The sequence below is a fragment of the Podarcis tiliguerta genome (genome assembly GCF_965153285.1).
Source record: "Podarcis tiliguerta genome assembly, chromosome: 8".
NCBI classification, from domain to species: Eukaryota; Metazoa; Chordata; class Lepidosauria; order Squamata; family Lacertidae; genus Podarcis; species Podarcis tiliguerta.
The window spans coordinates 21,704,837-21,724,402 of NC_139541.1; the positions used below are offsets into that span (position 1 = coordinate 21,704,837).

Sequence of the window (19,566 nt, forward strand, 5' to 3'; positions counted from 1 at the left end):
CACAGCACATGGGGAGCTGCTGGAGCTGTGAGAGCCACATAGAATTATAGAGTTGGAAGGGTGCCTGAGGGTCATCCAGTCCCACCCCCTGCAGCCCAGGCATCTTTTGCCCAGCACAGGACTCAAACCCACAACCTTGAGATTAAGAGTCTCGTGCTCAACCGACTGAGCCATCCCCTGCCCTTTACCCTCTAAACTAGTCTGCTCCCCTCACGTGCTTTGAAGAATGCTATCCTGTCCACACTGCAGGAGCAAGATCTGTTACCAGTCCGGTTGAGTGCTGTATTGCCACAATAAGAAGTAAGAAGTACCCTGCAGGATCAGGCCAAAGGCCCTTCTAGTCCAGCTTCCTGTTCTCTCAGCACCCAGCCAAAGATGCCTTTGGGAGGCCCACAAACCAGGACCTGAAAACCTATGATATTGCAGGGTAAACATGGCCAATCTGGCTAGGAGCTGCCCATTGCCTTATCCCCCTTCAAAGCCATCAAAGGTGGGTATGCAGGATAGGACTAATCTGTGCTGGACCATGCCAGAGGCTCATCTCATCCAGCATTCTGCAGCCAAATGGATGCCAATGGGAAGCCTGCAGGCCAGACTTGAATGCAGCAGAACTCTCCCCACTTGCCACCTTCTTCAACTGGTTTTCAGTCAAGGGTAGCCTTACCCTTCAGGATCTCCTTTTGAAGCCCTCCAAGTTGGTCGCCACCATTAATTCTCGTGGGAGCAAATTCCATAGTTTAAAGACAAGCTGTGCTCTTTCGTCTGTCCTGAATTTTCCTCCATTTCATGCAGCAAAATGTCTTCTAGGAGAAGGTTGGTCGTTTATGATGGATGCATGAAACCTATGCCACCCTGAACACCCCTGGAAGTAGAAGTCCTTTCTGTTTCACAGGATAATAATGATGCTGGGGAAGCCTTGCAAAACTAAGAGTAGAATAGTAGGAGTAGGAGTAGGAGTAGGAATAATAATAATAATAATAATAATAATAATAATAATAATTTGATCCAGTATAAAAGCTGGGGGAACTTTAATCACATTCATCATTGACCAGTCTCTGCCCTTTGCTGCCTGGGACCAGAAACTCCTCCCATCATCTGCTTTACTGTGGTCTGGGTTCCTCAAATGACCACAGTGCACAGGCCCCTCTACAAACACAACATCTGTGTTCATTTCCAATGACTCTTGTGCACCCATGCAAAATCCATTAACAGTGGACATAGTCGTGCATGATATTTCACAGGTTGCTTCATTCCAGAGAAGATACTCAACTCCAGGTGTTTCTCAGTGCAATTAATACAGTTCCAAAGTTTTCTTCCCAAACCATTCTTTGCAAAAGTTGTCCATTGGTGCTATTCTTTTCCTTTCCTCCCCCTCCCCCCCCCTTCCATTAGCTTCTGGGCATCTGAGAATGGTTCTGTCTGCACTGGCCCCAATTCTCACTAAGCAGTGGCTGGATTGTCCTTTACAACACCATGAAGTTTGGCCCACAAACTGAGAGAAGCCATACTTGGCTGGTTGCTGGTATTCTTCCCACATTGACCAATGTTTGGGTACTCATTGAATCAGTTTCCCTGTTATTATAGATTCAGATGGTTTGGGCAGGTATTTGCAGTATGCCTCCTGCATGCAATAAATAAATAAAAATGAGAGAGAGAGAGAGATGAGACAGAAGATTGTGTCAATATCCAGACTGACAACATATTGAAAGATTGTGGTGGGGCAGGCACAATCTGTAGGTTGGAGATGCTGAATTTCATGTGCATTGCTTTAACCTCAACACTGCAATTTTCAGAACAGAAAGCACAGGACATGCTTGTATTTTAAAAACAGCAACAAGAGCATCAACAACCGTGTGGGGCAGAATGCTTTTGGAAAGTAGTTTGCTAGTGGCGAAATCCCTTAGCCCCTTCCCTTTGGCCTGCTATCTAAATTAAAACCCTTCCTCCAAAACTGCTACTTGTCCTGGGAGGGGACATGCTAAAACGATTAAATCCCCCTCCACTGGTGCAATGATCCTGATCTGGGTACTCCCCTCCCAGAAGTTGAGCCAAGGATGGCCAAGGCTGATGGGAGTTGTAGTCACAGGTTCCTCAGCCCTGTCTGAAAACATTCTCCTGTCCTTTGTAGCCACGATTTCAAAAACCTGCTTCTCTCACCGGAAATCCGCAAGAGCCTTCCTCGTACCCATGCCCACTGCAGTTATTCCCTCCATGCTGTGGGGCAGGGCTGTTGCACTGTCGAGATCGGCTCACGACTCCTAGTCCACAGGTGACGGGGCAGGGAGTCCAGGATGCCCAGGGAGACCACATTCCATCAACTGAGGCAGAGAGAAAGTGAAGGGTTCAGTTTGGGCTTCCCACTGGCCAGGTCAGCCCATGATATTCCGCTGCCTCCAGACGGTCAGTATTTTCTATGAAATATTCAAGTGCATACTTTAGGTTTGCACAATTAAAGGGAGGCAGGTGAAAGCAACGTGCTGAAGAAGCAAGACTTTTGCAGTTAGGAAAGTGATGGGGAAGTGCATTGAAAAGTATGGAAGGAACAAGTGATTTGTGGGATGGTCACTGTGAGAACAGCATGTTGGACTGGTGGGGCCTCATCCAGCAGGGCTCTCCTTCTGTTCTTGTCTTGGGGAAACGGAATGTGAGAATGTAAGATGAGCCCCGCTGAATCAAACCAAAGACCCATCCAGCAGCCTGTTCTTGGATGCTTTCAGGCAGGGCCGGCCCTAGCATTAGGCAGAAAGAGGCAGTGGCAGCCTCAGGCGGCAGACACTGGGATGGACGAAGGAGTGGCGGTGAAGTGCCCTCTACGTTTGTCTGCTGCCTTCAGATGTAAGAGAGGACCCTGTCCTGTTGCTGGTGTGTTGATGTAAGAGTCACCTGCCAGTCCAACCCATCGCCCTCGCCTTTTAGGAAGAGCTTCACAGCTGGGGAACTCCCTCAAGGTTTCTAAGGATTCAGCATTCAAGCCCAAAGGGTGCCTTATGCTTCTCCCAGCAAGGTCCCCTTCATGCTCGCCCAAGCCCTCTGCAAGATGATGGCTGCACCTGGACACTGGCTGTTGTTGCACATTGCAAGCTCCTCCTTCTCCCCTTCACAAGGCAGGCCTCCTCCGGAAGGAGCAGGGCTGTCGCAGATTCGAATCCTTTTCTTGATCCCAGAACACTTCTCCGAACACATGGACCAGGGTGACCACTCTGACCAATGGCCATTGTCTAAAGGAAAGAAAGGAGAAAATTGTTCACCAATTCTCTACATCAGTTTTGGACAAGCAGGTTCCTCCTCCTCCTCCTCCTTCTGTAGACATGACTGGTGTTGCACAATAGCCAGTGGCTAAGTGCATGTGTTTTGAGTCCTAGGATCTTCCCAGTTCTACTCTTTGCTATTTCCTCTGGTTTTTCTCCACCCTGGCTGTATTTATTCACAGCATTTATTCCATACCTTTTAGCGAAAAGGGGGAAAGAGAGAGTGTATCCAAGAGCAGCTGAGCAGCTCTAAGATTCGCAATCTAAAAATACTTGGCACACAAGGAAATAGGAATGGGAGGGTGGGAGGAGAATGGTTCCACTTCCTCTGGACTTGAGTTAAACAATAGGGAAGAGGGGATAAAAAGCAGTCAAGTGACAAAGGACATAAGAGGTGCTCTGAGATCAGAAAGAGATGTGTGATCCTCTGACAAAGGGGGAGTAGGGGAGGGGGAAGGGAGGGGCATCTCAGAATAGGTACAGGGCAGAATTCAGGTTTTGTTTGCATTTAAATGAGAAACTGCCTAATTCACCCTTCCTAAATCAATATGCAAGGGACGCGGGTGGCACTGTGGGTTAAAGCCTCAGCGCCTAGGGCTTGCCGATCGAAAGGTCGGCGGTTCGAATCCCCGCGGCGGGGTGCACTCCCGTTGTTCGGTCCCAGCGCCTGCCAACCTAGCAGTTTGAAAGCACTCTCGGGTGCAAGTAGATAAATAGGGACCGCTTACTAGCGGGAAGGTAAACGGCGTTTCTGTGTGCGGCTCTGGCTCGCCAGAGCAGCGATGTCACGCTGGCCACGTGACCTGGAGGTGTCTTCGGACAGCGCTGGCCCCCGGCCTCTTTGAGTGAGATGGGCGCACAACCCTAGAGTCTGTCAAGACTGGCCCGTACGGGCAGGGGTACCTTTACCTTTACCTTTTTAAATCAATATGCAGAATAACGGCATATATGCAATATGAAGAACAACTGCCCTTCAGAATTTGCACTCCTCTGAATTTTGTGGTGCAGTTCTCCAATAAAACAAAACACACTTAAATGCAAAAGTTAGGGGAAAATGCACATCGCAATGCAAATGGAAATGGGTGTATGAGCATATATTTGCACTGAAACAATGACACATTTTCATGGGGATTTTAAAAAAGAGAGAGAGGAAAGAAAGAAAGAAATGCAAAGTGCTTGGGAAAGTGGAGGACTGAACTTCAAGACTCGAGACGAGAAACTAGAAACTGAGAGAAATCAGAACTAACAGATTCACCCAACCATAGTTGCAAGAACAAACCAGGATTCTCTGGGAGAAACCATGAGCCTTTCCAGACTGGTGGTTTATTGCAAGCATGCTCTGGAACCTGTTTTTGACACAAGAAGAGTGGTGCCACATTAGAGGTGGAATTATTCTGCTTTATTAATTGTTCTGGGATGCTTCCCTAAGGCTTCCACACAATTGCTGTCCAGAGGGGCTGCAGCATAGCAAAAGTGGAACAAATATAAACCAGAACATTTCCGGTATAAAAATTTGTGAGATTTCTCAGGAGGAGGTTATGGGATATGCACTAGCTGGAAATGAAAGTGTCACCCCCACCCACCCCAATGCTTACAAGCACAAATGACACTGGAATCTGGACTTGCATATGACCACCCTCTTAGCGGTGTGAGCACAACTGGAGGTTGTCTGGTGGGCTCCCATGAAGATATAAAAGGAACATGCTTTTGCAGTGGAGATGTGCCTTTTGCAAGGGAGGTCTGCCTGCCTCGGCTTAAGAAGTGAAGGCCAGCTTACATGGGCAGGGTTGCGTCTTAGGACAGAGCTTGAGATCAGCGGAAGGGCCCACACACCGCATGCCGCTCCCCGGGTGAGTGCACTGCCGGATGCGCATCTGGTTCTGGAGGCCGCAGGTGGCAGAACAGACGGACCACGGAGACCATGGGGACCAATTGCTTTTTGCTGTAACAGAAGAAGAGAGAGGTGAACACCGGCAAAAAGACACAAACGCACACCATGTGGGAGGATGTGGAGCCCAAATCTCAAAAGCACGATTGGCAGGCAGTCACAAACAGGGGCAATGGCACCGTGGAGTTTCAGAACCAGTACAGAGGGGACTCTATGATGTCATACCCCCAAACCTGGTCACAGGGAAAAGACAATGGGTTAATCCCTGCCTCTTCTGTCAGGTCACACACTCATTTTTTTCCTGCCTGCGATGGGGGAGGACGTTTCTTTGCTCTCCTCCAGGTAGCAATCTCCATTTTGAACTATGGATATCTGTAAGGATTATTGCCTGACTGACTGTCATCCCTGTAACATGTTGGATCCTGGCAAGAATTTTGATGTGAGTAAACCTTGTATTTTTCTTGTTTACTAAACAGTCTGAGAGTGATTTCTTTGTTCAGAGGGAAACAAAAAAAATGGGAAAAGACAATCCAAGTCTGCCAAAGCATCCTTGGATATCATAATTGTTCTAAAAGGTTATGCAACCTTGTCATAATAGCTTATAGAGATAAGATGTGCATGGATGGTGGCTTTTAACTCTGCTGAAATACATATTTGCATTCTCACACAAATGAGCAAGAGGAAGTATAATTACTAAGAAAACTATCCTTTCCTGCTCATTTATAACCATCCAACACACACTTCTCCCATAAATAATCAACTTGTTTCCAGAACAATATCATACGACTAGGAAAGGGTAACAAAGGTGGTCAAGCAAAAGGACATTTCCCTGCCCAGGAAGGCTTTTCAGTTTAGGGATAAAGCCCGCAATTATAGGAGGACATGAAAGTCTTAATAATATGAATGGCGTAGAGAAAGCGGGACAGCGGGAGGTAGTTTCATTCTCTCTCATAGTAGCTTGGAGCCATTCGACAAATCTGATTGGTTATAGAGCGTAGGGATGGAGTGGGGAATTCAACTCAGTCCACGTTTAAAGCCAAAGTCAAATTCACACTTCCCCCAAAGAAATATGTGGACCCCATCAGAGCTATCCTTCGAAATTGGCACTTATGGGCAAAGTTTGCAATACGGCTGCTTTAGTTCAACAAAACCGCCTTGTTCAGGGGCAGTATATCTCTGAATAATGGTCATTACAAAGGCAAACGATAAGGGGTGGTCTGTTTCCTTCGTGCTTTGCTTGCGGGCTTCCTGAAATCACCTGGCTTGTCTCTCTCTGGAAACAGGATGGTGGGTAAAATGCCTATTCCATCTGATTCAGCAGGACTGGTTTTGTTTTGTTTTGTTTTTTTGCAATCTGTGCAACTTACCTTCGCAGTGAACACCGTCACCGATAAATCCACTTTGGCAAACGCAGAAGTAGGATCCCAGGGTGTTCAAGCACGTCGCGTCCTGGTTGCAGGCATGGGGATCCCTGGTGCATTCATCTATGTCTAAAAGGTGGGGGTGAGACAGAAGCTGCACAATGGGAAGTCATGTCTCGGACCTGTTTTTCTCCTTGTCTGCTGGGGCTGCCAGGGATTGAGCCTGGAATCTGTACCACTTCTGCATGCAACATCAGGTCTACTTCACCTGAGCTAGGTAAAGGTAAAGGTACCCCTGCCCGTACGGGCCAGTCTTGCCAGACTCTAGGGTTGTGCGCTCATCTCACTCTAGAGGCTGGGAGCCAGCGCTGTCCGCAGACACTTCCAGGTCACGTGGCCAGCGTGACAAGCTGCATCTGGCGAGCCAGCGCAGCACACGGAACGCTGTTTACCTTCCCGCTGGTAAGCGGTCCCTATTTATCTACTTGCACTTAGGGGTGCTTTTGAACTGCTAGGTTGGCAGGCGCTGGGACTGAACAATGGGAGCGCACCCCGCCGCAGGGATTCGAACCACCGACCATGCGATTGGCAAGTCCTAGGCGCTGAGGCTTTACCCACAGCGCCACCCGCGTCCCTACACCTGAGCTACAGGCCACCAATTACGGACCAGAAATGGGGGACCTGTAAGTGGTGAGCTGATAACACCCCAAATATTGTTGGACACCCCCCCCCCAAAGCCCATGAGCTCCAGCCGGCACAGCCAAGGTTCAGAGATGCTCTGTTAGCCGAACTGGATTACTGCAATCCACACTGCATGGGACTGCCCTTGAAGACGTGTATATTTCAATGGCTCTAAAATGCCATGGTCAGGTTACTGGGGCTCCATTTTGGGACTCACACAGCCCCTATTTTGAAAGAGCCGCAATGTTTGTCCATTCCAGGCCCAATTTTAGCTGCTTACTCAAGTGCTTAAAGCCCTAAGGCCCCAAGTATCTGAAAGACTGCCTGCCTTCCTACAGGCCCCCTTTGGGTGCTAAGATTGGCAGAGGGTATTTGGTAATTCCAGCACCCTCAGAAGCACAGGCGGTGGCGGCCCAGGAGAGGGCCTTCTCTGCGGCAGCCCCCAGGTTCGAATTCCGGTCCACAGTTATGTGTCTGGAACCTTTACTGTGCAGTTTACATTGTATGCTAAAGTTGTACTTCTTTATCTTAGCCCTGGGCACTCAAGTTGTATATCCCTGGGACCCACCCTGTTATTACTGTTTTTAATGTTGTATTTTAAATTGAGCTAGGACCTTGGGGTGAACGGTAGGCTATAAATCATATTACTGCAATAACATTGGTGGTGATGGACTCTGCAGCAATACCCAGAGGGGACACAGTTTCCCCAGCCCAGCCCAGCTATTCTTCACAACCAGAGACATTGACGTTCCCTCTACCTATGCAGCTGAGCACACCGTCTCCTTCCAAGCCTTTCGGACAGCGACAAAAATATGATCCGTATGTGTTGATGCAGGTTGCTTCAGCCAAGCAATGCACGGGCATCTCCTTCTTGCACTCGTCTATGTCTTTGAAGAACAGAAGAAAACAAGACTATATAGGAGCATGCTCTACATACATGTGCACACACAGAGAGATTTGCCCATCAAGCCCAGCAATGTCTACACTGACTGGCAGCAGCTCCCCAGCCCTTCCCTTAAAAATAAGTCATCATGGTTCTGAATACAGGGGTGATTTAAACAGGGATTTAAGAAGCTGCCTTTCACTCAATATTGTCTTCACTGACTGGCAGCAGCACTGCAGGGTGTCCAGCAAGGTTCCATCCCAGTCCTGCTTGGAGATGCCAGGGATTGAATCTATGACCTTCTGCATGCAGGGCATGTGTCCTGCCACTGAGCTGTGGGTATTCTAACACAGGTTTTGCCAAGCTTTTTGCAGCCTACGGACACAATAGGAATTTTAAAGTAGTGTTGTGGGGCCACACACACAAAATGGATGCTGTGGGGTGTGTGGCATCACACAAAATGGCTCCGTTTGTGTGTATGTCACAATAATTCATGCATCAACGCTATATGTGGGAAATAAATGGTTGTTTATAGCAGCATTATGGTCATTATGTACTATGCTAAAATAAAGACTAGAAGAAGCAAAGCTCACAATTATTTACCAACACAGTGAATACCATTTCCCTCAAATCCTGGATTGCATTTGCAGTTTTCTTCATCCCGGCCTCCATTGCAGGTTTTGCTGATATCTGATAGGAAACACGTGAATAGCAGAAACTTGAACACAGACACAAAATACCACAACAGGGTCTTCAGATTAAAAAGAGTACCAAGCACAGCCTTACTGACACAGTATTTAGGAATATAGAGGCTGTATATTTATGATTCCAAAATGTTTCAATGGTCACATTTCCACTGTGTCATTGCTTCATCTTGTTTTTCTTATGCTTCTGTTTTATATTTCATTAGCAGGGAGCGTTGCCCAGATATTTTTAGAAATAAAAAAAGACGTGTGTTTTTTAATTTAAAAAATGGCTCCAATTTGTGAGTTTGAACTCGTCACACAAACAATTGGATGAAGCCAGTCCAAAGTCATGTTTTGGCCCACCATCTTGATTCAAAATGGCGCCTGGAATTCAAACAGTAACAAAGTTTGCCAGCCCCACCTCAAGAACCCTTGTGCCAAGTCTGGTGACGATACCTTGAGAGCTGTCCAAATGTATAGAGAACAAACAAACAGATGGCAGGCAGGCAGGCAGGCAGGCAGGCAGACAAACAAACAAACCACTTTCCAAAATATCTAGCAGATGAAGTGAATGGATTGAGAAAGGACACTGGGCTGTATTTTAAACTGGCTGAAATTGTTGCCGCAGGTACTGTTTGGCCACACCATCGTAAGCTGCTCTGAACATACTTTGGCGCAGAATAGTTAATACCTATAATATTAGAGTCAAAGAACTGTAGAGTTGGAAGGGACCCTGAGGATCATCTAGTCCAACCCCCTTCAATGCAGGAATATGCAGCTGTCCCATATGGGGATCGAACCTGCCACCTTGGCATTACCAGCACCGCGCTTTAACCAACTGAGCTATTCAGGCATTGTTTGTTCATTTGTGTAGCCAAAGCTATTGCAGAGCAAAACCTGGGATGGCTGGGTATAAACTGACAATCAAGAAAAGAATTGTTGTGTATCGCTTTAACAACTATTAACCACAACAGGATTTTAAAAAAGAGGGAAGGAGGGTGAGATTCCATACCCCTATTTATTAAGAAGAGTCTCTGAGCGTTTAACACCCTTCCGGGGACATCAGGGCTAAAATCGTAGACAAGTGCTCGGAAATAGCCAAAGTCAGTGTCCCTAAGAGACGAGGAAAGGGATAACAATGGTGAGATATGCTTCATGAAATCTTGAAACCCAAAGAGCAAAAATATCTAGAAATGCTCAGTTCTAGACACTCTCATGCACACACATTCTCTCTCCCACATGTGCATACTCTAATTTAGTTAAAACTTTATAAAATTATGTATGGCACAGAGACAGTAGATGGAGAATTGCTTCTTCTGTCCCTTAGTAAGACTAGAACACGTGGACCTCCAGTGCAGTTGAATGCTGGAATATTTGGGACAGGTTTTTTAAAAGTACTTTTTCATGCAGTGCATGAACTGTGAATCTTGATCCCACAGGAGAGACAGTGATGGCCACCCACTTTAAAGGAGGAATAGAGAAATTCATGGAGGATATCAAGACTGCTAGCCTTGATGGCTATTGTCAGGGAACTGCCATCAGTGTCCGAGGGAGAGAGCAAGCTCCAAAGGGTTCCCAGAGAGCGTCCCGGGAGTGGGAGAGGCAGCCCGTCTTCTGGGGAAGAGAATCAACGTAGCTCCAGTGGAGAAGGGGGGCAGATGGGGGAATCGGCGAGGCGGTCCCATGATTCCTTGCCGGGGACCAGCGGGGAGAGGAAGGGTCCTCCGCTGCCTACGCCCTCCTTGCGCAGAAGGCTTCCGCGCAGGGAGAGTAGGCGAAGACTTGGCGTCAAAGAGCTTCTTTGCTGGAAGAAGTTTAAGAAACGCCCACTGACGGATTCTGCCAGCGATTGAGATAGTCACGGGCGAGTGGCTGCCCAGACAGGAAAGGTTTACTAAGGTAACCCAGCCAGAGGGTGGGACAAGTTTACGCACAAGCAACCCCTAGAACCATTACAGCTATGCACCGCCTCCCCTGACAAAGGCAGGTTGTTTCTGAATACCAGTTGCAAGAAGGCATAAGAGGGGAGAGTGCTGCTGTGCACGGGTCTTGCGTTTGGGCTTCCCATGGGGTCATCTGGGTGTCCACAGGGATGCTGAACTAGGTGAGCCATTGGGCCTGATCCAGGAGGTTCTTGTTATGTTGTTATGATACACAACGCCCTTCCTTCCCAGAATGTAGGGGCTACTGTGTTAGAAGATCAGGTCCTTACACGTGCAGAACAAAGATCAAAGGCTTGTGAATGCTTGTGAATCCCACTTGCTGGAAACCACAGGAGGGGAATAGCGCTCTCGCACTCGGACCCTGCATCTGGTTGGCCACTGTGAGAACAGGATGCTGGGCCAGATGGGCCGTTCGTCTGATCCAGCAGGCTTTTCTTACGTTCTTGTGTCAGGAGCAGCTGGAACCTGTTCTCCCCAGTGAAGAACCTTTGAATTGCAAGGTGTCAGCCTTCTCAGTGAGGATATAGCTGGACTACAACTCCCATCTTCCCTGTTGGTATGCTGGATGGTGCTGATGGAAACTGGAATTTGACAACATCTGGAGAGCCACACGTTTCCCCACCCCTGACGCATACAATTTATTACGAAGGTTATTATAAATATATATACTTCTTGATAACCAAAGAGGCCTCCTTAAAAGCCTAGGATGCAAAAATTAAAATATAAACATTCAGCATTACAATACACCAAGAAGCGATCCCACCCCCCTTTACATTAAACTGTGTTGTTTTTTTCATAGTTCCCACAAGATTCTCATGGCAGACACCGTCGAAATAAATAAGCCCTCCCCCTAAAGTGGGAAGTTGGAGGACACCTTTCTGTTTATAGGCTGAGCCTGAAAGCACCCGGATGATGGCAAGCGTACATTAATCCTCTGATCTCAATCTCATCCAGGCCGTTGGCCAACACCACTGCATGGCTGTCCAGCAGCGTCATGGGGCGGGGCTCCTTGATCCACCGGACAAAGCTGGACGGAGGAAGCTGGAGGTATTTTGGCAACTGGATGGCAACGTTGTCCCCTTCCAAGAACTCTCCGACCTCTAAAAATAAAAGCAGAAGAAGAAAACAGAGAGACCTCTCGATACACTGGGTCGTGAGCTGCCATGTCAAGAGTGTTGACTTGTGGCTATGGGACAGAGGAGGGAAACCTGCAAAGCTCGAGATCAGGGTTCTCCAAGCTTGGGTCTCCAGCTGTTTGGGGACTACAACTCCCACCATCCCTAGCAGGACCAGTGGTCAGGGGTGATGGGGATTGTACAGTGGTGCCTCGCAAGACGAAAAGAATCCATTCCGCGAGTCTCTTCGTCTTGCGGTTTTTTTCGTCTTGCGAAGCAAGCCCATTAGCGGATTAGCGCTATTAGCGGTTTAGCGGCTATTAGCGGCTATTAAAGGCTTAAGGGATTAGCGGATTAGCTGCTAAAAGGCTATTAGCGGCTATTAAAGGCTTAAGGGATTACCGGATTAGCTGCTAAAAGGCTATTAGCGGCTTAGATCAGCTGATAAGCGGCTTAGATCAGCTGTTAAGCGGCTTAGCGAACAGCTGTTAAGCGGCTTAGGGGCTTGGGAAAAAGGGGGGGAGGGGGGGAAAACCCAGGAATCGCAAGACATTTTCGTCTTGCGAAGCAAGCCCATAGCAAATTCATTTTGCGAAGCACCTCCAAAACGGAAAACCCTTTCGTCTAGCGGGTTTTCCGTCTTGCGAGGCATTCGTCTTGCGGGGCACCACTGTAGTCCAAAAACAGCCAGACACCTAGGTTTGGGGAACCCTGCTCTAGATGAAGTTGGGCTACAGTTCCCATAACCACCCCTGGCTGTCGGCTATGCCAGCAGGGGCTGATGGGAGCAGGAGTCTCACGACATTTGGAGGGGCACCATATTGGCTACTCCTGGCTTAAGGAGCAGCAACACCTTCTCAGTGAATAGGCTAGTGCAACACTGTATTTAGTGTTGAAATTAACCCCCCACAACTACAACTCCCATCATCATCCCAGACCATCTGGTCATGCCAGGCGGCACTGATGGGAGTTGGGAGTCTGACAACATCTGGCTCCCCACCTCTGCTGCAGGAGCTGGTAGGGCGGAAGGCAGAGAGATGGATCCAGGAGGTGGATCCACAGCCAGTGACAGATGGAGCCAGAGCTAATGGCAGACCAATGGCAAAGCCAAACAATTCCAGGTTTGTCCCTGTCATCCTCCCTGCTTAGTTTTGCAAGGACTAAGGAAGAGGAAACTGCCATACTCTAGACCAGCTATAAATAGGAAGGCAGGTTGTTGGGAGAGTGCCCCATTTGCACCGAGAGCATCTCCTTCCACCCGCTGTCCTGTTACATTCTGAGCTCCTATAGCTACTTGTCTTGTGTTTACACTTCTCTCAAAGACCATTTAAAAAAAAATAACATCCAACAAAAAAAGGGCTGAATGGCTCAGTCTGCTTTAATTTCCATAACTTGTGCAGCAGTTACATGAATTTGGGGTTTTCATCACTCACCCAACATTCCAACTTTCAGCAAAATTCAATCAAAATGACAATCGTTCCTTCTAACAGCGAATCTGGCTGCTAATTTGGAATGAAATGAAGCTGGTCAGAAACAAGGTTGTGGTTTCTACACACACGGTATGTGTGTGGGAAGGGGACCTCCTTCGGTATGTAGAAATATGGAAGTGTGTGTGTGTGTGTATGTGTGTGTATTCATTCTCATCTCATTGTATGGAGAGGAAATGAACAGGTTTGAAACTTATGTCTGCTGCTATTTTAAGGCAGGACTGACATGAGGAGTGGGGGCATGTTAATGTTATACTATTCTTATACAGTGGTACCTCGGGTTACAGACGCTTTAGGTTACAGACACTTCAGGTTACAGACTCCGCTAACCCAGAAATAGTACCTCGGGTTAAGAACTTTGCTTCAGGATGAGAACAGAAATCGTGTGGTGGCCGTGAGCAGCAGCAGCAGAAGGCCCCATTAGATAAAGTGGTACCTCAGGTTAAGAGCAGTTTCAGGTTAAGAACAGACCTCCAGAATGAATTAAGTTCTTAACCCGAGGTACCACTGTATAAGGTGAGCATCGGACTTCCTTCCTTCCTCCTTCCTTCCTTCCTTCCTCCTTCCTTCCTTGAGCATATCTGCTGTTTTGAGTCATGTTGCAACAAATCTAGGGGAGAATTTAAAAGTTGCCTTACCTATAGGCATGCTATCCAGAGCAAAATAGTATCTCAGATTGGAAGGATTTAACAGCTGGAAGCCTGTCAGGTCATAGGCTTCAACCACGGCCGCCTTGGTGGGCGGTGTGCCCGGTTTCACTTCTGCCCAGAAAAGATTGGGGTAAAAATCATCCTCTTTGATTGAAAGTAGTGTCAGCGCCTGCCCACGTTCATGCACAGCCACCCTCAGAGGCCTGTTCTTCCCAAGCGCCAGTCTTCTCCGATAGCTGCAAAGCAACGTCCATGGCGTAAGTGACGGCTGAGAATGTACCAAACAAGCCATTTAATTCCATCTCCCAAGATACACTCTCAAGCTTTGAAACCATTTCAACCTTGCCTGCATTCGGTTTCGCAGTGCTTCTCTCTGTCTCTTTCCAATTACATTTCATTAAGTTTCAACATTTTCAACATATACAGTCAAAGCACAATTTAGCCTTTCCCCTTCTTTTTGTCAACTTCTCACCCCTTTCAGCATGGAGTTGTTGTTTCTCCCCTTCTGCTGCAGCCCCATATTCTGTCTATCAAATCACAATATTATAATCTAATTCAGGGGTCCACTGTCCCTCAGACCTTGTGGGGGGTAGGACTATTTTTTTTGGGGGGGATGAATGAATTCCTATGCCCCACAAATAACCCAGAGATGCATTTTAAATAAAAGGATACCTTCTCCTCATGTAAAAACACACTGATTCCTGGACCGTCTGCGGGCCGGATTTAGAAGGCGATTGGGCCAGATCCGGGCCCCGGGCCTTAGTTTGCCTACCCACGATCTAATTCCTTCTGCTGCTTGTAGCTCAAATCCTGCTTGTGAGTTCATCATACTATAATATTTCTTTAAATAGTCCGAAAAAGGCATCCGATCGTCCATAAAAGACTCATAACTAGATTCTCTTAATTTTGCTGTTAATTTTGCCAGTTCTGCATAGTTCCTTATCTTAACTTATCCATTCTTCTTTGGTTGGAACATCTTCCTTCCATTTCTGCACATGTGGAATCCTAGCTGCTGTTGTCACATACATAAACAACTTTAGCATTTTGGCGGGGTGGGGTGGGGATTTCTGTCCCTATAATCCATAACAGAAATGCTTCAGGCTTTTCGGACATACTCATTTTAAAGATCTTTCTTTATCTTATCATGTATCATTTCCCAAAATACCCTCATTTTCTTGTAAGTCCACCATGTATGGAATACACACACACACACACACACACACACACACACATCTCCATCCATCCATCTACCTGTTTACACTTCCAGCAATTATTAGGAACCTTCTTATACATTTTAGATCATTTATTAGATGTAAAGTACCATTTACGCATCATTTTCATATTTTACAGCACTTCTCAACACCTTATATGCTCCTTCCTCAGGCTTGAAATCCATCTGGGAACAGGACTTGGGGAAGGAAATTGACAGAGTTTAGCTGGAATAGGATCTGGTCTACAAAATCTTCTTCCTCTGTCTCAGCCACTATTATGGGCAAACTGCATGAAACAACCCACAAGACGTTTTTACACTCTGGTTGGATTTGCACATATTCATGGAATGGGCAATAAGCTTTGGGAGCGGAATTACACCTTGGGTGGTCCTGCCCAACAGCCTTTGGGGCTGCAATAATTTCTGAAATCAGTGTCATTGTTGGTGACATTGTACATGTGGTGCCTGCCTTGTGTTTATTGTCTCGTTTCGAAGGGAGCAACTCATTGGCTGTTTTAAAGCCTCTTGTTATTGTTGGAAGTTTCTGTAATGGCTCAGAACTAGAAAGACGTCTCAAATGCCATAGTGGTGGACTTGGGGCTTTCAGATTTTAGCGGCAACTGGAGTGATGCCAAAATCCAGCCCCTCCCTGCCTCTTTGCTTTCTAAGTCACTGCTGCGCTGCCCCCCGAGTCACCCTCTTAGCTCGGTGCCCATTATGGGCAAACCAGTCATGCTCCCCAAAATCCACCTCTGGTGAACAGCTGCCTTGAAAAGGACAACAGATAGGGCTGCGTCTTAAGAGACGCACACCAGATTGTATTCTGCACTCCACGCATGCATACCTGTAGAATTGTGGGCTTTGGCCAGAGTAGAATTTGTACCACCTCACTTCATGTTGGTGGTGTTTGCCGAAAATGGAGACCGTGATGTTGAAGGTGACTTTCCTCTCTCTTGCCTTGAGGAGACAGACCTGCTCTCCGAACCCATCGCAAACAGATGCGTTGGAAATAGTGATGCGGAACCCAGGGTCTGCATGTAGACAAAGAGTGAGGTCAGTTCAGGTAGGTAGGTAGGTTTTTCAACGAGGCTACAGTATATTAAAGCCAAGGAGAACACTTTGAGCTCTTGCTAAGTTAACGATTAACTGATCGTTGTTTCTCTGGTAGCTAACATGTGAGTGTTGTGACTTTAGATTATGTGAGAGGTATTGGGTTGCAAATCTCCATTCTGAATCAAGTTGCCTTTGAGTCTTTTCTCTCAAACTCAATGGAGTGAGCATGTAAACAAAGTTCTCCTGAAGGAAGAGTAAACAGCCTGGAGGCTGGAATGCAGGGTGTGGAGAGACAGAGACCTTTGCTTTTAGGTCTGTTTGGATTATTTCATATTTTCTAAAATGTGACTCTTTTTGCTGGACAGCACAATGCATTGTATGGATATTTTGGAGACGTTATTTGATAACATGAGCCTGACCAAACTGTGGGAGGCAGTGGAAGACAGGTGTGCCTGGTGTGCTCTGGTCCATGGGGTCACGAAGAGTCGGACACGACTAATCGACTAAACAACAACAAAATTTGATATATCTTTTTTATTTTAAAAGAGTTCTGTCAGTAAAAGTTTGAATAATATTTTTAAGAGTCTGAACAATGGTTTATTCCAAAAGGAGTCGGTACTTATGCTTCCAATAGCTTCAAACCGGTCAATATTAGTCTCTGCAACACTAATATAGGCAGCAATTCTCAGTCGACAAATTTATCTTTCAGTATCTGTCTTTATCTCTTTCTTCCACAGAAGAACTTTGTGAAGGAAGCGTTTAATCATACCCCTCTTTTAAAGATCGGATAAATGGAGGCTGGGAGAGGGAGGGAGAGTGATCAACCAAGACCACACAATGTTACAAAGGTGAGTAATTATTATTCACTTATTTCATTTATGAATCACATCCCCAGAAAACATCATGAAGCAATTAAACAATAATTAATCACACACACACACATTGAATCCAGGTCTTTCCAGTTCCAAGATACTTGGATACTAGGGATACAAGAGAAATTTGTATTTAATTCACATTTAATTCGCATTTGATTCACATTTAATTCACACAATATGTGGACCAAAGCACAACCTTCCTTTGAAATTTGCAGTTTTCTGAAACTTGCAGTGCAGTTCCGCAGCCGAGTGCAAAAATACATATACTGGGGCAAAGTGTGCATAAAACGAACGCATGCAGGGGTGCCCAAACTTTTTTCAAAGAGGGCCAGATTTGATGAAGTGAACATGCATGAGGCCCAACCAAAGTTGTCAGTTGTTGAGCTTTTTTTAGGATTGAAGTTGCTGACCTTTTTTTTTAGGATTTACCTCAGTACTTATACTGCCACGGAGGCTGGATTAAATCAACCAGTGGGCTAGATTAGGTCCCCGAAACAGACTTTAGACATGCCTGCATTAGTGAATATGACTTACAAAAATCCATATGGTGAAAAGTTGCTCTGTAAAAAATGTGTGTATTAGGCAAAATTGTGTAGAAGCTTGTGTGTATTAGGAGAAATCTGCACTAAAATGCTGATTTTCACGAGGACTTAAAAAAAGAATGCAATGAGATGTGGAAATGTGGAGAACCAAATTTAGGATTGGGAAAATGAGAAACAAAAATCGACAGATTCGCCCATCCCCATCACACACACACACTGCACTAAAAGCATTTTTAGGGTTCCTTGGGCTATCTGTGTGCATGAGAGGTAATGTTTTTAACGTGGTATAGAAGACTGAATTCTAGCCACTGCGGGTCTCTGCTGCCCCCCATAAGAGGCAGATGTGCAAACTGGTATTAACTTACCTTGGCAATTGTTTATTCCATCCCCCTTGTAGCCTGGCAGACACCGGCAATAGTAATCAGATGTCAGCTTGTCAAGTTGGCAAATGGCCTTCGGGTGACAGAAAATCCTCCTGGTGACACATTCCTGTTTATGTGGATCTAGAGAGGCCAGGAAGAGATGCAGAATTGTTGATCACTGCCACCACCCTCAAAATGGAGGCTCATGGCTTCAGTAGTCAGAAAGGGCACAAATAAATGTTAAATCACCACTTCCTGGAGTGGGACATACTGGGACTTACCCAGTTCAGAGTAAAGTTCATTGAAAGTTGCGGACCCAGAAGGGAATGTGGCCCTCGGGAGGAAAAGCCTCAGCACCCTTCAGTTTGTGTGCATAGGACAGAATGAATGGATGGGTATAGAGGGGAGAGAGAGGGGGGATGAATATCCACAAGGGAATATAGCCCCCAGCCCCAAAAATGTTGCTCCCCCTGTTCTAACGGGCACAAATTATCCCCAAATGAAAAGAAGCATCTAACACAAAAGCTGGACACTCCTGCGCTAGCTGATTTGAAGTCTCCTGGTGATTTCATCAGGACGCTGAACACCTGAGATACACACTTTTGGGACCCACCCTCGATCATGCATTGCTTTTAACGTATTTTAGTATTTTACCTTTGACATTGCAATAATGCAATCCTGTGACCTTAGGAGCAGGCAAGAAATGTTAATTGTGCTTCCTGCATTGCAGGTGATTGGGTTAAGTGATCCTTCCAATTCTTTGATTCTATGAAATCTAAGAACCTTTTTTTTTTTTTTTTTTACAAAGGCGGTCACAGAAGGGGTTCTGGGTTTCGTTTGTCCCCCGCCCTTCACGTAAGAGTCTTACCATGGATCTTGCTTAGGACCTGTGTGGTGATGAGGCAGAGCAGAGAAGCCAGGAGGCTCACTGGCATTTTCAGTTAAACCCCTCCTTTGTGGTTAGCTCGCATCTTGCTGGCTGCGGGCAGGATTAGGAGGATGGTGTTGGCGGCATGTCTGTGGGTCTGCGGGCAGGTATTGTTATGTCTCTGGGATCTGCAGGCAGGAGGCACCAGGCCCAGCGTCCAGGAACAGAGAAGGTCCGTTTCAGTTCAAATGATCTCGAAGGTTCTGCTTCTGGGATTCCAGGGGGCTTCCGATTGTGGACCAGAGTTCCTCGTTCCGTCCTGCAGAGCGGCAGTTTTCAAGCAATGTTCTAGGAGATCCTGCGAGACAGGCTCCCGGTTCTGGTCTGCCTTAATGGAGGCAGCTCCCACGACAGCGGGAGATCGTTAGCGATCTTACTGACGCAGATCGAAATAATGCAAGGAAATCAGATCCTGCCATGCGTTGCAATAAATCCATGCTTTATTTATTTTAAAATTTCATTTCACAGTTTAATGTTGTTGATATCTTGAACTCCAATTGCGGGGGTGTGTGCGCACCATAATCTTTTCAGGCCTCGGGGCCTCTTCATTTGTCCCTGGTCTATCGTCTATTCATATAAATTAGCCTATGAAAAGTATACGCAAATCTGTGCCCTCCCTTTCCTGGCAAATCCCTTTCCTCCTTTTGGGTGATG

At 46.6% G+C, this 19,566-nt stretch overlaps 1 protein-coding gene across 2 annotated transcripts; it reads right to left on the reverse strand.

Moving 5' to 3' along the window:
- Positions 1-1,011: 1,011 nt before the first annotated feature.
- On the reverse strand, positions 1,012-19,153 carry LOC310682873 (uncharacterized protein). Of its 2 annotated transcripts, none has more exons than XM_083452149.1 (13): positions 18,853-19,153; positions 17,988-18,125; positions 15,997-16,183; positions 13,931-14,178; positions 11,616-11,790; positions 9,760-9,860; positions 8,680-8,751; positions 7,937-8,065; positions 6,504-6,626; positions 5,026-5,190; positions 3,051-3,218; positions 2,158-2,318; positions 1,012-1,621 (listed from the first exon to the last, which is right to left on the reverse strand). In XM_083452149.1, exons 1-13 carry the CDS (start codon positions 18,917-18,919, stop codon positions 1,556-1,558), a joined length of 1,800 nt encoding a protein of 599 aa, XP_083308275.1. In that variant the 5' UTR covers positions 18,920-19,153; the 3' UTR covers positions 1,012-1,555. The 2 variants fall into 2 exon arrangements, with proteins under 2 accessions (XP_083308275.1, XP_083308274.1); XM_083452148.1 differs by having other exon boundaries at positions 8,665-8,751; positions 18,853-19,150.
- Positions 19,154-19,566: the final 413 nt, after the last annotated feature.